Source organism: Urocitellus parryii, chromosome 3 (assembly GCF_045843805.1).
Source record: "Urocitellus parryii isolate mUroPar1 chromosome 3, mUroPar1.hap1, whole genome shotgun sequence".
Classification (NCBI taxonomy): domain Eukaryota; kingdom Metazoa; phylum Chordata; class Mammalia; order Rodentia; family Sciuridae; genus Urocitellus; species Urocitellus parryii.
This window is the reverse complement of record NC_135533.1, coordinates 208,175,417-208,193,377: the sequence shown is the minus strand read 5'-3', so window position 1 is coordinate 208,193,377 and position 17,961 is coordinate 208,175,417. Positions and strand designations below refer to the sequence as shown.

The 17,961-nt window shown below is 32.1% G+C and overlaps 1 protein-coding gene across 1 annotated transcript in view; it reads right to left on the bottom strand.

Moving 5' to 3' along the window:
- LOC144253685 (A-kinase anchor protein 9-like) overlaps positions 1-17,961 on the bottom strand; it is a 110,100-nt gene that overhangs the window by 47,521 nt on the left and 44,618 nt on the right. Inside the window, exons 11-16 of the mRNA XM_077796362.1 lie at positions 7,989-8,088; positions 6,755-6,847; positions 5,643-5,999; positions 3,555-3,779; positions 2,362-2,502; positions 1,787-1,890 (exon numbers count right to left, since the gene is read on the bottom strand). Coding sequence (XP_077652488.1) covers positions 1,787-1,890; positions 2,362-2,502; positions 3,555-3,779; positions 5,643-5,999; positions 6,755-6,847; positions 7,989-8,088 — 1,020 coding nt within the window. The remainder of the gene's footprint in view (positions 1-1,786; positions 1,891-2,361; positions 2,503-3,554; positions 3,780-5,642; positions 6,000-6,754; positions 6,848-7,988; positions 8,089-17,961) is intronic.

Here is a 17,961-nt window from a genome sequence, read left to right as displayed (position 1 = left end):
GAAATATCATAGGCTGTTATTATACCTGCTCCAAAGACAAAAATATCTCTAGTTACACACATTGCACTCAGCCAGTAGGAAAAAAACATATTTTCAACTAAGTAGAAATAATAGCTTGTCTTTTTAGAGATAAGAAATACATTAATCAGCCTTCAAAATATCTTAGCACTATGAACATGTTAATGCCTATATTTCTAGACTTTTTTCCTCCTCTGCTTCACTCAAAAATATATACATTTTAAAAACAAAAACTGATCATACTGGACAATGTGTTTTGTAAGCTTTCTTTTTAGCTTAACATGAACATTTTACCATGTGAAAAAATGTGCTTCCATAAATGGTGATTCAAAAGATTATATGGTTAATTTTATGAATAACTAAACAACTCACTCAACAGTTTAATTCAACAGGGATACTATGGTTATAATCTTTATTTTTAATACATGTAAGATACAATAAGAAACTTCATAGTAAGGTCCCCTGGCCTAAGAGACTTCTTTCTCAACCTCACATGTTGTTTGACACATTACCAACAATCTGGTTGAAAGGGTATCTGTTTCACAGGCACATGACAGACCTATTTTAAGATCAGGTAATAAATGGAGAAGTTTTCCTTTAGTATTTGTCAAGTGAAAGAGAGTTCTATTTTTGTATCTAGATCAAATTCTCTGCTTACATAATCAAGAATGTTTAAACATAAAACCCCAAATAATTTAGTTATCGGGAAGTAAGGGTTTTAATTCCTTAACTTTTATTTATAGTTTTGTTCAAGTCCTAAATCCCAGGAGTTGGATAATGTGATTAAAACTGATATAATGGTAAAAAGAAATAAAGATGAGCAAGACGTTTATTTTATATTGGCATGGTAACTCTAATTTTCATACACTGTCTTTCTTGTTTGAGTTCCATACTGACTATGTTCCTACTGATGATCCAATGGGGAAGCCAAAATCTTAGGGGCCAAATTCCTCCATGCAAGCTGAGGAAGGAGGTTAGGAGGACACAAAAGGATTGACAGTCATAGAAATTGGAAAAGGAGGAAATTAAGTTAGTAGATATTAGTTCTAATTAAAATTTAAAAAATTATTTCCATTTGAACAAAATAAATTTTAGATACTGTGCTTAATATTAATGTGGGATAATTATAGTATAGTTTTGTACATTTTAATATTAACATCTACAAAATGAATGTAAGGAACGTTTTGTTAACATTGGGTCATTAATTTATTACTTTATAAAACTAGGATATGTATTAAAAGTTCTCACCTGTTATGCCATGAAAGCATGAAAGAAACTAAATGTTGAATATTTACATATGTAGTAATTTTTTTTCTCAACATAAACAAACCAGAGAATAGCTTACACTGAATCCAGGCCCATACACTGAAGGAGGAAAAAAGGAATAAAGCTCACAGGTAGAACTGCTTTTTTGTTTTTTAGGTTACAAAACAGCATTAAGAAGAATAAAATTAATCAAGAAAGGTTTGATGTCAAAATAATTCTAAACATTTAAAGTCAAGTTTATGATCAAAAGCCAATTAAAATTTTTATTACATAAAAAGATTTAAAAATTTGTAATTTAATGTCTAAAATTTGATAATCTTTTATATATTACACATATATGGACATGTTTCATACACAGAAATATATGACACGTTTCATACACAAGATAGTATTTTTAAGAAAATACACATGTACAAGATAAAAATAAGGATGAATAAAGTTTATTACATTTGAACAACCATTTTAATTGACTTTGCACTGAAAAAATACACATTTTGTATACCTTTCACTGGACAGACTATCAGGAGGTACATCTTCAGGTCTTCTGTCCATTTCCTTTTCTTTCAACGTCTGTTCCTCAATTTCCCTTTGGTTTTCATTTTCATTCTGTTTAAGTTTGTGCAACGGCAGAGAGGACAAGACAGAAAGAAAACCTATCATCTTAGAAACAGCATATCATTCTTCTATACTGGTATGATGTGAAACAGAAAGTGCTTGAAATAATATTTAACTACAATTTATCAAGAGATCAGCATTATCAAAAAAAGGATAAAACATTCAAGTGTAGAGATGAAAAATGTTTGAATGGCTTCAAACTAATACACTCTATATAGTGTGACAATAAGGGTTGTCAGGTTGCTGCTTGGTAGAACAACAGTTTCTCCTAAAGCAATGCCAGATTCAAATTATCTTGAACAGAAAGCAAGGCATTTTGACTCCACCTACCTTACATCTAAGTGATCACCAATATGTTAAGCTTAGTAACTATAAAAATACGTCTCCCACCAACAATAAAGACAAACAAATCCTACTGCATTGTTGATCTACTGTTCCTAAATGCACCAAAGTCAATACTACCTGTGTTTGCGTACTGCTGCTGCGCAGCTCACAACACAGCTTCTCTCTTCCAGCTAAAGACAGCTGCTTTAGTGCTTCCAACTCCTCTAAAAGCACCCTTTCTCTTTCTGAAACCAGGTTTTCGTTATTTAATGAGGATCTCTAAATAAGAAAAAAGGTCATGGAAGAATATTGATTGTGATAGAGGTAAAAAGCAGAAACATCAAGCAGATTTCTTTTAACCCCTTGGGACCAAGAGACCTTGGTTCTACCTTATGATTCATATTTCATTATTAGGGATTAAAAGCACATATGAAGTTCAATGCAAAATTTGCAACTTTAGAAAAAAAGTTATTTAAACTTAAATATTCAGGAATTTATATAGTTCAAGTAATATTTTCTCTGTCAATTTTTGCATTGAAATTTTAGAAGAATAAATTCACAAAATGTAATGAAGAAAAGCAAAACTGATTTTTCAAATGATATAGTTTATTCTCAAATATCAATTTTCCTATTATTTTATATTTAAAAAATACATGTTGTTTTAGTTTTCAAAATTAAATTCAATAAATTTGTTTTAATAAGAACTTTCATGTAAATATTTCTTGCTTTTCTGCAATAATTTTGTGAGTATATTTTATATAGCAGTTGACAAGAATATAGCTCCCAAATACCATGAAATATTTAAATTTAGAAAAGAATGTTATATAAATTTGAATTTCTCTAATCAACAAGAGATGTGTCCTTGGAGAGAGTTCTAGAAACAGATTACTTCAGAAGATTTCCATTCATGATTAAAAAGATGGATTAAAGATAGATAAAGATAAACCTTGGAGATGGTAATTGGTAGACTCACAGAATTATAAATGAGCATGGAAAAAGTGAATGACAGCAACTGTATACTCAAGTACCTCAGTATAATATTTCCAAAATTCTCAAAGTGCTTTAGCTATGTATGGTCAATAGAATTTTTAAATTTATATTGTAGTCACATTTCCAGTGCCTGAAAGGCAGTTAAATAAAATGATAATGCACATTATACCAGTTGAGTTAGGTGTGCCTAACAAGGTCTAAAGTTGATCCCAGGAACTTCCTGATGTTAAGTATTTGTAATTTATTTGTAGCTAGGAAAAATAATTTTGACTTAAAAAAAAAGCCACATAAAAAATACCATTATTTCAATTGAGGAGAAAAGAGACTCTAAAGTTCCATACCTGGGCTAACTGTCTATTAAGTCTCTTAATCTCTTCTTGTAGCTGCTCCTGTTCCTCCCGCTGTCGCTCCATGTGTCTCATGTGTGCCTGCCTCAACAGTTCTGTGGCCTGTTGATGTTCTTCATACTGTCGTACAACTTCTTGCCTCGTATCTTCCAACTGTTCTTCATTTGACATCATTTGTCTAGAAGCATCCATGCTTGATGCCAACATCTTACCATGAATCTTGGATAGGAAAAAACACAAGCAAAAAACTCAATCATAACATATTTTGTGGCAATTAGTCAGCATTGATATTTTAACTGAATATGAAAACAATTCTATTAACAACATAAAGCATCTGAGTTTTAGTTTTATTATTAAACAAAAGCATAAATCACTTTTTAAAAAAATATTTTTTAGTTGTAGATGAACATAATACCTTTATTCATTTATTTTTGTGGTGCTGAGGATCGAACCTAGTGCCTCACCCATGCAAGGCAAGCGCTCTACCACTGAGCCACAATCCCAGCCCATAAATCACTTTTTTTAAAAAAGTATTTTTCTTACTTATAATTCCAAAACAACATGAAGTTAATTTATTACCACCATATATGTTATTTTCCAAAAGAAAACAGCTACTTACCAGATAGTTTAGCTAAAATCTAATTCTAACAGAGAAAAACAAAATACTCAAGATTCTTTATCCATCCCTTCCAACCCCCACCCCGTCCACTTTTTTTTCCACCCATACTAGAGATTGATCCCAGGGCCTCTCACACATGCTGGGCAAGTGCTCTACTACCAAGCTATATCTCCAGCCCATTCTCTTAATGAAGTTATAACTCCTTTATATTTCTTGATATTTTATAATGGGGAAATAATATAAACAACAACAACAACAACAAAAAATATAAATATATATATATATATATATATATATATATATATATATATATATATATATATAAGTTTATAGGGCCAGGGTTGTGCCTCAGTGGTAGAGCACTTGCCTAGCATGCATGAGGCACTGGGTTCAATCCCGGGAACCACGTAAAAATAAACACATAAAATAAAGGTATTATGTCCATATACAACTAGAAAAATATTTTTAAAAATTAAGTTCACAAAATATAAGGAATTTTGCCTATTTAATTTTTATTCATTGGTCATCACAGTATTATAGAAAACTGCTTATTCAGAGAAAAATTATAATAAATTTTATTTGGAAATAAATGCTTTACATTTATGAGTTTCTCACACTCATGACAAGTCAATAGGTTCTATGAATACTTCAATCCCTTAAGATACTAATTAAAATCATTCTGCCTTGAACAGCTACAGCTAAATTAGTTTTCATAAACATTTCACAAGTTTTGCATTACATAAAAAGCTGACAGTTTTATTTGAATACTACTCTGAACAAGATATATCGATTGTGAAAAATAAATTTGAAATTCAGATAATTTTAAAAGAAGTAGAATTTATTGTTTTCTTTTTTAAAAAATAATATTTATTTATTTATTTTTTAGTTTTTGGCAGACACAACATCTTTGTTTGTATGTGGTGCTGAGGATCGAACCCGGGCCGCATGCATGCCAGGCGAGCGTGCTACCGCTTGAGCCACATCCCCAGCCCCGAATTTATTGTTTTCTGATAAAGGCTACAATTAGTTGGGGTAACAGATCCTCAACTAACAAGAAAAAAGAATTAGTATATAGATAATAAGATACTTTGAATTGTCTTCTTGAATTTGTAGCAATTTCCTTTTATTTTCTTACATTTAATTGAGCAAATCTTTTGGCCACAGGTATTACCTAGTTATAATTAATCTTCAATTAATTTAAAATTAACACAGGTATAATTTACAATGAGAACTTAACATGTACTATGTCCATAAGACAACCAAGAATACTATGACCTGACTTATTTTATACTTCACACCAATATTGTTTCACTTAATCAAATACCTTATAATTAATAAAACACATTAAAGTCAAGACTGGACTTCATACTTTCATTCTCTATTAATAAGCATTATTACTACTGTTTTAAACTGAAGATATTTTTATAAGTTTTTCTTTTTTATATTCAAAGAAGCATACTTACAGATTCGCTAACTATAAATGTTTTGTCTTTGGAGAACATTTCTTCTGAAATAGTTAGTTGGTGGACCTCTGATTCTACTAAATCATCAAGATGATCACTGTTTGGTAACAGAACTTCTCCATCTTCTCCTAACTCTTTACTAAGTGGCTTAAATTCTTCTTTAAATTTCATGTCCAATGCATCAGAGGTCTGAAGATCAATTTGATCCTGAGATAATTTCATTTCATTAAAATAATGTTTTTCATTTTGCTGACAGAAAGTAAGTGCTTGTTTGGATGACATAGTATTTTCTTTTCCCTTTGATAGTCTAGATAGTTCAGTTTGTTGAGCAAATGGAACGCTCATTGACACAATGACCTAAAGAAATCAATCAAACAAACAAAAAAGGATTAGATTTATAAATACCAGCTGGATTTAAAAAGTGGGTCATTACTCAAAAGTATATGAATTAGAAAAAAGCCTGGCCTCATAGTTTTAAAAACAAAAATAAATCCTCTGATAAAGTGATACAGAGATAGGCTATTTTTCAATAAATTTAACATCAAAGTGTTTTACTGCCTGCCTTTTAAAATAAAACAAGCAAAACTTTTCTAACTATAACATCAATAAATGCTCAGTACAAAAATAAAAAAAACTAAAAGTCTTTATATTTCTTCCTTCCAAGAAAATTCACTTGGCCATGAGTGATAATGTTCCGTAACAATCCTCCATCAGTATCTGTAGTTATTATCTAACATTACAATAATTTATCAGGGCAATACAATCACTTTTTCTCTTCATAACTTTTCCCTCATTTTTAGAATGCCAAACTCCTTCACAAGGTAACTATTTACAATGTAACACAAATATAAAAACTTGTAGCATTCTGAAAAACTGTAATTACTATTCTATATCAAGAAAAAAATGTTCTTCTCAATGAAAAGCACCGCAAAACATTCTATGAAGCAGCAATTATAGTTGATGCTGTTACACAACTGTTTGATGAACTATATATGAAACTTACAAATAAAAACAAAGTGCATACCATCAATAAAATCTATGCTTTTTTGATAGTTCAAAGATAAAGAAAATCTATAAACCAAGAAAATCTTCCAGATAAACTATAAACTTACCTTAGCTATTTCTTCTTCTAATCTTTCTTGGTATTGTTTTTCCAACAATTTAACCATATTTGTTTCTTGTTTCATTCCACATTCATTAGAAAACTAAATTAAAGGGTGAAATATGATAATTTACACTGATTTTATACCATTAATTTTAAGGATGTACTCAATATTCCAAAAATATCACTATTTTTGGACACTTTCAAATAAAAATAAATTTCAGTTATCTTTTAACTAAAAATATTAATCTAATAATCCTACGAAATAATTACACTTATTATAAACTTAAAGATGCAAAGAGAGAAATATATTTACATATCTGTAATTATTAGCATAAATTCTAGGGTGGGTTAAGGATACTTAAATATAATTAATAAGACATATGTATAAATGTATATTTATTTTAAGTAAAATGTTAACAAGTGGCTATGTTTGATAATGAAATTATGAGCAAATTTTCTTCTTGGTATTTATTAAAAGAACACAATTTTCCACATACAAATTATTTTTATCAATTAAAAAATAAATCTTTTAGAAATGTAGATGTACTGTCAACATGAAAGTATTTGTTTATTTACCAATTATTTGAATTTCATCCAACAGACATTTAATAAGGGATGAGTGTGGCTCATATCTCTTCTTAATATCCAGAATGAGAAAGGGCAATAGGCAGTGATTTTAATTTTTACTAGAATTTAGAATTATTGAGTGAAGATGAAGATGCAGTTGGGGGTTTGAAAAAAGTTTTGAATAATACAATGTTGAGGAGAGGCAGAGAGTGGTTCAGTGGCAAGCACGGTAAAAAAAGCGTTTTTCTATCATTACTTCTGTTGGAAGACAGCCTGATCCACTATTCCAGCCCTAGCACCTTGGATTTTAGGGAATCCTATACACCATTCTGAAGATACCCTCTGCTTCCATAAGGGGAAGAAAAGACTATGTTGGCCATGGTACTGAAGCTGATTTGTTACACAGTTCATAAAGAAATGTTACAAAGAAAAAATTTAAACTGTAACAAGGGAGGAAAATTCCCAAATTTAACTTTCTCTGTGTTTTTCCTATGCTATGAAAATATTTCTATAGACATTCTGGATCTTTTATATAAGGTATTATCCTCATGCTTTATGCTTAATCTTAGCCAAATATTTACCACATAATTACAAAACTGAAGACATAAAATTGATAGTAAGAAAAAGTATCAGTGTACATAACTGTTTAAAAATGAAGATTAAAAATAACATACCTCTATTGAATCATCAATATTCTTTTTTAGACAACTTCCAGGATGTACTACTGATTTCTGTACATCAGATTCTTTAATTACCACTGAATCAACAGAGAAGCTAAATATAAATGAAAAAGTATAAAAAAATTAGTGTTGTGTGTTTTATCCAAAGTTTCTACCATGCATAACGTGTACTGAGGCAGTGGAGAGACAAAAATGATAGTTCCTCCAGGGTTACAAGTATTGTAACTTAAAACATTTTTGACCAAGTTTTCCATTTAAAAGTAACAATGAATATTATGTCATTTAATGAATTTCAGAATAAATGTATGATAAAAAATTTATTATGTAAAAAACATTTTTAATAAGTCTTTTAAAAATAACATCTTAGATATGCTTATATAGCAACAGTGTACATAATATAACATACTATATATACTGATACTACACACTACTTATATACCCCTAAGATATATGATACATATTATTCATATTACATGGATATCTAAATTACACAGACACAAAACATATAATAATATAGAATAGATTATATTGGATTAAATATATTAAAAGAGCCAGGTACAGTGGTGCGTGCTTGCAACTCCAGAAATTTGGGAGGTTGAGGCAGGATGATCAAAAATTCAGGACGAACCTTAGCAATTTAGTGAGACTCTCTTTCAAAATAAAAAAAAAAAAAGGGTTGGAAATGCAGGAAGATGGCTGAATAAAGTATTTGCTTCCCTGATCTGTGGAGTGAACCAAGAAAAGCAGAAAGGCCACTTTTCAACAAGATGGGTGAATGGTTCAGAACTAGGAAGGACTTAACTGGATACTCAAAACAGATCATGGACTCAAGAGATCTTGTATAATAAAATAAGGGGGAAAGATCCCCAACTCCACAGCTGTAAAATAGCTGGAAGTACAAACCAGACTAATCCCTATGTGAATGTAGTAAAGCAATAAAGGAACTAAAGGAACCCCCATTCCTAGGAAAACGGAGGTGTTTTGCGGTATGGAGAGCTTAAGAGCTCAGAGATACTGCTCAAAAAACAAAAAACAAATAAACAAACAAAAAATCCTGTGCACAGATGCTGCACAGCATCTGTGTACAGGAGGGAAGCCACCAGCTTTCTTGGCGGCATGCATGGAGGATAGCAGAAAGAACCATTGTGAAGCAGTGGCTGGGGGGCCTGCAGCTAGGTGAGTCAATTATTGGCAGACCAAAGTCTGGCCCAAAAAATGTGCAAGGCAAACCCATGCTGTGTGATAAAGAGTGTTCCAAAGTGACCAGGAGAAAATCAGGCAAGGAGGGACATTTACACAGGAGAATACTGATCAAGGAAACCCACCTGGCTTTCCCCTCCCCATCCAATCAGCTGCTTGCAGTACTGGCTGGAAGAGAAGTGCCTGACTGTGAATTTGAAAGGACAGGCAAAGGAGAGATCAAGTTTGGAGACCAAATGATGATCAGGGTTCATGGGGTCTGCAGGCAAAGTAGTGGGCTAAGAACAGATTCCTACATCACATGTGTAGAACCTAAAGGAGGTTCCCCAGGTGCGGTCTTCCAATGTGGACAGACAACTGCTGAGCCTTGGAGGTGTGATGACTTAAAATCTTCAGACCAATAGGCACGCAGTGAAGAGATTGGAACGTACCTAAGCCTACACCTTGGCTCTAGTAGTTCCACTTCCAGGACTAACCCTCTCACTTTAGCAACCCTGACTACCCTGAGGGTAGAGCTAGCATCAAACTCCAGACAACATACCTAACTGCTCAGAAGAGAAGCTGAGAAACTTTTGAACTGCAATGGAAAAAAGTGTTCAATTTTTCATCCAGATTCCTTTTTTTTCTTCTCTCACATGTCTACCATTTTTGAAACCAAGTATTTTTCATGGATCAGTTTATTGAGGACTGGGATATCTGAATACTACATTACAGTTTTGTTGTTTATTATTTTCTTTAAAAAAATTTTTTACTATATATATATATTTTTTCCCTCTCATTTATCTGTTTCCTTGGATTCTCTTTCTCACTTTTCTCTTGCTAACACCCAATCTCTATTAAGTCCTCCCTTCATTCTTCCTATAATTTTTTAACTTCTATCTTTTCTGATCCTTCCTCATAAACATCCTACATGACTTTTGTTCTCTCTTTGTCCACCAATGGAAACTGTAAAACTTTTTTGCAAACTTACTGTTTATATTGTAGACAATGATTGAACACATCATTTCAGTTTAATGGAACAAAACTGTGGATGCCTTAATAGGAGCTATTTGGTTTAAGGCTGTATATTGTTTGTATTGGGTGCAGTTATTATTTGTCTCTTCCTTAAAGGCGAGGTACTAGAAATCTTCAGGGACACTATGAATCTACAGGGTAGAAACTGTACTGCCTGAAATCCACACTGCTAGAAGGGCATACATAAAAACAACATGAGAAAACAATGGAACAAAGTGGCCCAAACAAACTAAGATGATCCAATAATTAAACCCATAGACAACACAGTAAAAGAAATGTAGAAAAGGAGTTTAGAAAGTACATATTAGACTGACCTGGTTCATAAAGAATGATAAAGGGAATAAAATCAGAGATAAATTTGAGGAGGTAAAAGATCATTGCAGAGGCAGAGATTCTCAGAAAATGACAACAACAACAACAACAACAACCCCAGAAATCCTCAAAATGAAACAATCAATAAACCAATTAAAAATTCAATGGAAAGTATTATCAATAGATTAGACCATTTAGAAGATAGAACCTCGGGCAATGAAGACAAAATATATAATTTTGAAAATAAAGTTGACTACACAGGGAAGATGGTAAGAAACCATGAACAGAACTTCCAAGAATGATGAAATAACAAGAAAAGACCAAATTAAGATTTATTGGGATAGGTGAAGGCATAGAGATACAAACCAAAGGAATGCCCAATTTTTCAATGAAATAATATGAATAAATTTCCAAAATCTGAAGAATGAAATGGAAAATCAAATACAAGAGGACTTCAAATGTACAAGATCACAACAGACCCACATCAAGATACATCATAAAGAAAAAGGTCAAATATAGAAAATAAGGATTGAACTTTAAAGGTATGAGAGAAAAAAATATCAGATTATATATAGAGGGAAACTAATTAGGATCTCAGGTGATTTTTCAACCCAGACCCTCAAAGCCAGGAGGTCCTGGAATAATATATACCTAGTTCTGCAAGAAGATGGATGCCAACCAAGAATTCTATATCTAACAAAATAAAACTTCAGATTTAAAGATGAAATAAAAACCTTCCATAATAAACAAAAGTTAAAAGAATTCACAACTAGAAAATCTGTGCTATAAAACATTATCAACAAAATATTCCATGAAGATGGAAAAAAAAGTCAAAATCAACAAAGGGAGGAGCCATACAAAAGGAATAATCAATCAAAGGAGAAATTAATTCAAAGTAAAAAGCAGAAATAAACTAAAATGACTGGGAACACAAATCATATCTCAAAAATAACCTTGAATGTTAATGGTCTAAACTAATAAATCCAAAAGACATAGACTGGCAGATTGGATTAAAAAACAAAACCCCAAAATCTGTTGTCTCCAAGAGACTCACCTCATAAGCAAAGACATCTACAGAGTGAAAATGAAAGGACAGGAAAAAACATATCACTCCCATGGATTGAGTAAACAAGCAGGGGTTTCTATCCCCATGTCAGATAAAGTGTACTTCAAGCCAAAAGTTAATCAGAAGGGACAAAGAAGACATTTCATACTGCTTAAGGGAATTATACATCAACAAGACATAATATGTTAAATATTTATGCCCCAAACAATGGAGCATCTACATATATCAAACAAACCTTCCCTCAATTTCAAGAATTAAATAGACCATAATACAATAATACTGAGTGACTTTAACAAACCTTTCTCACTACTGGATAGATCGTCAAACAAAAACTAAACAAAAAAAACTATAGAACTTAATAATATAATCAATAATTTATACTTAACAGACATATAAAGAGTTTTACATCCATCAACGAATACATGTTCTTCTCAGCAGCACACAGACCCTTCTCTAAAATAGACTATATATCTTATGCCACAAAGCAACAATTATGAAATAAAAAAAGAAATAATACCCTGCATTCTATCAGATCATAATGGAATGAAATTAGAAATCATTGACACAATAAAAAATAAAAACTACTCCAGCACCTACAGACTAAATAATACGCTATTGACTAACCAATGGATAGAAGAAGAAATCAGGGATGAAATTTTTAAAATACTTACCAGAGATAAATGAGAACTGATACAACTTGTCAAAATCTCTGGGACACTATTAAGCTAATTTCATTAAAAGAATGGAAAGTCAATGAGTAAATGACCTAACATAAGATCTCAAAGCCCTAGAAAAAGAAAAACAAATCAACACCAAAAGCAGTAGAAGACAGGAAATAATTAAAATCAGAGTTGAAATAAATGAAATTGAAATAAATGGAACAATTAAAAAATTAACAAAACAAAAAGTTGGCTCTTTGAAAAAAATAAATAAAATTGATAAACTCAATCGTGCTAATAAAGACAGAAAACTCAAATCACTAAAATTCATAGTCACAAAAAATATTACAACAGATACTGTTGAAATACAGTAGAGAATCAGAAGCTATTTTGAAAATTTATACTCCAATAAAAATGAAAATTTTAAAGACATCAACAAATTTCTAGAGACAAATGAGCTACCCAAATGGAATTAGGAGGACATACACAATTTAAACAGATCAATTTCAAGCAATAAAAAAGAAGAAGCCATCAAAAGCCAACCATTTAAGTAACGCCCAGGATGAAACAGATTCTTACCCAGTTCTACAAGACCTTTGACGAATTAACACCAATAAGCCTCAAACTATTTCATGAAACAGAAAAGGAGGGAACTCTTCCAAACTCATTCTATGAAGCTAGTATCACCTGATATCAAAATCAGACAAAGACACATCAAGGAAAGATAACTTCAGACCAATACCCCTAATGAACATAGGTGCAAAAATTCTGTATACAATTCTGGCAACTCGCGTATAAAAACATTAAAAATATAGTTGTTATGGTTTGGTCGTCAGGTATCCCCCAAAAGTTTACATAAGACAATGCAAGAAGATTCAGAGGAGAAATGACTAACCCAATCAGTGAATTATCCCCTGATAGGAATTAAATGAAGTGGTAGGGTATGGCTGGAGGAGATGGGAATTGGGGGGATGGCTATGGAGTATCATTTTTTATCTGGAGAGTGGAGTCTCTGTATGGAGTATATATTTTGTGTCTGGAGAGTGGAGTCTCTGTCTCTCTGTTTCCTGATCACTATGTGAGCTCCTTCCCTCTGCCACACTCTTCTTCCAGATGTTCTGCCTTACCTCAAAGCCCAAGGGATGGAGCTGGCCTTCTATGGACTAAGACGTCTAAACACCATGAGCCCTCAAATAACACCATGAGCCCTTTTCCTCTCCTAAAATTGTTCTGGTCAGATCCTTTAGTAACAGAAATAAAAAAGCTGACTAAAACAATAGTGCACCATATTCAAGTGGGATTCAAGGTTGGTTCAACATACAGAAATAAATAAATGTAATTCATCACATCAATAGACTTCAAGAAGAATCATATGATCATTTCAATAGGAGTACATAAAACATTTGACAAAATAAAGCACCCTTTCATGTTTAAAACACTAGAAAAACTAGGGATAGTAGAAACATATCTCAACACTGTAAAAGCTATACATGCTAAACCCAAGACCAAAATCATTCTAAATGGAGAAAAACTGAAGGCATTCCATCTAAGAACTGTAGTAAGACAAGAATACCCTCCTTTTACCACTTTTATTCAATATAATCCTGGAAACTAGCCAGAGCAAGTAGACAGAAGAAAGAAATTAAAGGGATACGAACAGAAAAATAACTAAAATTATTACTATTTGCCGACAATATGATTCTAAATTTAGAAGACCTAAAAAATCCACCAGAAAACTTCTAGAATTAATGAATGAAATTCAGCAAAGTAGCAGGACATAAAATTAACAACCATACATCAAATACATTCCTATATATCAGTGATAAAGCCACTGAAAAAGAAATTAGGAAAACTACCCCATTCACAATAGCGTCAAAAAATAAAATAGAATATTTGGAATCAATCTAACAAAAGAGGTGAAAGACCTCTACAGTGAAAACTACAGAACACTAAAAAAAAAAATTGAATACCTTAGAAGACAGAAATATCTCCCATGTTCTTGGATAGGCAGAATTAACACTGTCAAAATGGCCACACTACCAAAAGCATTATATAGATTTAATGCAATTCCTATTAAAATTCCAATGACATTCTTTGTAGAACTAGAAAAAGCAATCATGAAATTCATTTGGAAAAAAGAGACCCAGAATAGCCAAAGCAATCCTTAGCAAGAAAAGTGAAGCAAGAGGCATCATAATACCAGAACTTAAATTATACTACAGAGCCATAACAACAACAACAACAACAACAACAACAACAAAAACAATGGGATGACACTGGCACCAAAACAGACACATAGACCAATGATACAGAATAGAAGACACAGAGACAAAGCCATATAAATACAGTTATCTCATACTAGACAAAGGTGCCAAAAATACTCACTGGAGAAAAGATAGCCTATTCAACAAATGGTGCTGGGAAAACTGAAAATCCACATGAAGCAAAATGAAATTAAACCTCTATCTCTAATCTTGCACAAAACTCAATTCAAAGTGGATCAAGGATTTAGGCACTAGAACAGAGACCAGGCACTTAACAGAAGAAAAAGTAGGTCCAAACTCTACCATCTCAGCTTAGGAACTGACTTCCTTAACAAGACTTTTAGAGCACAAGAACTATAAGCAAGAATCAATAAAAAGATTCAAACTAAAATGGTTCTTCACATCAAACAATCAATAACATGAAGAGAGGGCCTACAGAATGGGAGAAAACCTTTACCACATACACCTCAGAGCATTAATCCCCAGGATATATAAAAAAACTCAAGAAACTTAACACCAGGGACTGGGGTTGTGGCTCAGTGGTAGAGCGCTTGCCTGGCATGTGTGAGGGACCTAGGGTTTGATTCTCAGCACCATATATAAATAAATTTTAAAAATAAAGGTTCATTGACAACTAAAAAAAAATTAAAAAACAATAAAAACACCAGAAAAACAAACCAATCAATAAATGGGCTAAGGAACTGAACAGATACTTCACAGAAAACATACAATTGATCAACAAATATGTGAAAATATGTTCAACATCTCTAGCAATTAGAGAAATGCAAATCAAAACTACAATGAGATTCCATCTCACTCCAGTTAGAATGGCAACTATCAAGAATACGAGCAACAGGCCTAGGGACATAGCTCAGTTGGTAGAGTGCTTGCTTCGCATGCACAAGGCCTTAGTTCAATACTCAGCACCACAAAAAAAAAAAAAGAAAGAAAGAAAGAAAGAAAGAAAGAAAGAAAGAAAGAAAGAAAAAAATATGCAACAATAAATGTTGGCAAGCATGTGGGGGTAAAGGTACACTCATACATTGCTGGTGGGACTGCAAATTGGTGCAACTACTATAGAAAGCAGCATGGAGATTCCTAAGAAAACTTGGAATGGAACCATCATTTGACCCAGTTATCCCACTCCTAGGTTTATACTCAAAGGACTTTAAATCAGCATAATACAGTGATGCAGCCACATCATGTTTATAGCAGCTAAATTCACAATAGCTAAACTACGGAACCAACCCAGGTGTCCTTCAACAGATGAATGGATAAAGAAAGTTTGATGTATATCTCCCCAATGGAGTATTACTCAGCCTTAAAGAAGAATGAAATTATGGCATTTGGTGGCAAATGGATGGACCTGGAGAATATCATGCTAAGCTAAATAAGCCAATCCCAAAGAACCAAAGGCTGAATATTTTGTCTGATATGCGGATACTAATTCACAATGGGGTAGGGGGGGATAAACATACTTTGGATTAGACAACGGGCAATGAGGGGAGGGGAAGGGTTATGAGGAAAGAAAGGACAGTAGAATGAATCAGATATTATTACCTCAGGTGCATATATGATTACATCACATATTCTACATCATGTACAACCAAAGAATGAGAAGTTATACTTCATTTATGTATGATATGTCAAAATGCATCCTACTGTCTTAGATAACTAGTTAGAAGAAAAAAAATTGCTAGAACTAAAAAAAAAATTAGTTATTGAAACTACATATATAGAAATAATAGTTCATTAAATTTGATTTGTCTAACATTACCCAACTGGTATGTGGTAGATATGAACATGAGTTATTTTAAATAAAAACAGTAGTTCTGAAAAAAAAGAAGAGGCGTGAGGATGTGGCTCGGTGATTAAGAGCCCCTACATTCAATCCCTGATACCAAAAAAAAAAAAAAAAAAAAAAAAAAAAAAAAATATATATATATATATATATATATATATATATATATATGAGTGTGTGTGCGTGCATGTATGTATATATATAAAGATATATCTAAGATATATTACTGAGTTAAAAAAAAAGCTTATAAATTCTCACTTGCATTAAAAACCTGTTTCAACATATGTCTATATAAATAGGAAATGTCTGAAAGAATACATATCAAAAGTAACAATGATTGCTTATATTGGAAATGAAATGTGGCAACAGTAAAGAGAAGGTTCTTAACTTACAGTTAGTTTAATTTTAACTTACAATTAGTTTAATTTTAATTTTATCTACCCACATATCTTTTGGTATGTATGTCTGAATTCTATATTGTTATATAAGCATTCAATACTTTGTAAAAATGTTTTCTTAAAATGTCTAATCTTATAACAATAAGGTAAGATTAGTATTTAGGAATCATGTGGATTTAGAATATATCAGTGACTTAAATAGACAAAGATAAGCTTAAATTCCTAGGCTGGGGTTGTGGCTCAGTGGTAAAGTACTTGACTGCTGTGTATGAGGCACTGGGTTCAATTCTTAGCACTGCATGTAAATAAATAAATAAATAAAATAACAACTAATAAAAATATTTTTTTAAAAAGGCTTAAATTCCTTAATGGAAGACAAACAAAATGAAACAATACTTCCTCTAAATTTATATACATTTGGATATATAAAGTGCATACATACATTATTTATATATACACATACATGCACACACACAATGATTATAATGTATGTGTACATATAAAACAAATAATTTTAAGAAAAAATGAAGTAGAAAAGTAAGACACAGACTCTTTGGGGAAAATTTTAATTTATGTAAGAACATGACATCTAAGTAAAGATCCAAAGGAGATGAGGGTGTGGGCATACAAATACCTGGAGAATAATCATTCTAGTTAGAAGAAAAAGCCAATGAATCCCTAAAGCAGAAGCGTACTGATATGTGATATATTTGAGGATCACAGTGGGGTTGAATGAGGTTTTTTTTTAATCTTTTAAAATTGTTTTTAGTTGTCAATGGACCTTTATTTATTTATATGTGGTGCTGAGAATCAAACCGAGGGCCTCACACAAGCCAGGCAAGCTGAGCTCCAACCCCAACCCCATGGGATTATATGGTTTGAGAATAGTAGGTGATACGAAAGTCAGTAGGAAATGAAAGTCAAAGATGTCATGGTCCTCAGGACCTAGTGAGACTGTAAAGAGCAGAAGAGGATTAGAGTAACATGCTGTAACTGAAATTATAAAAGCAAAGGTTCTGGCACTTGTGTTGACTATATAGAGAACAGACTGTAAACAGAAGTTGAGTAATCCAGGTGAAACACACAATGGCAGGGACCAGTGGAGCAGTAAGGAGTGGCACAGCTTTGATGTACTTTGAAGGTTAAAAAAAAAAAAAAAACAAGATTTTTTTCATAGAATGGCAGAGAGTTATGACAGAAAGGAGTCGTGATGGATGAAGATGGCTACAGAAGGAGCAAATTTTAGAAGATCC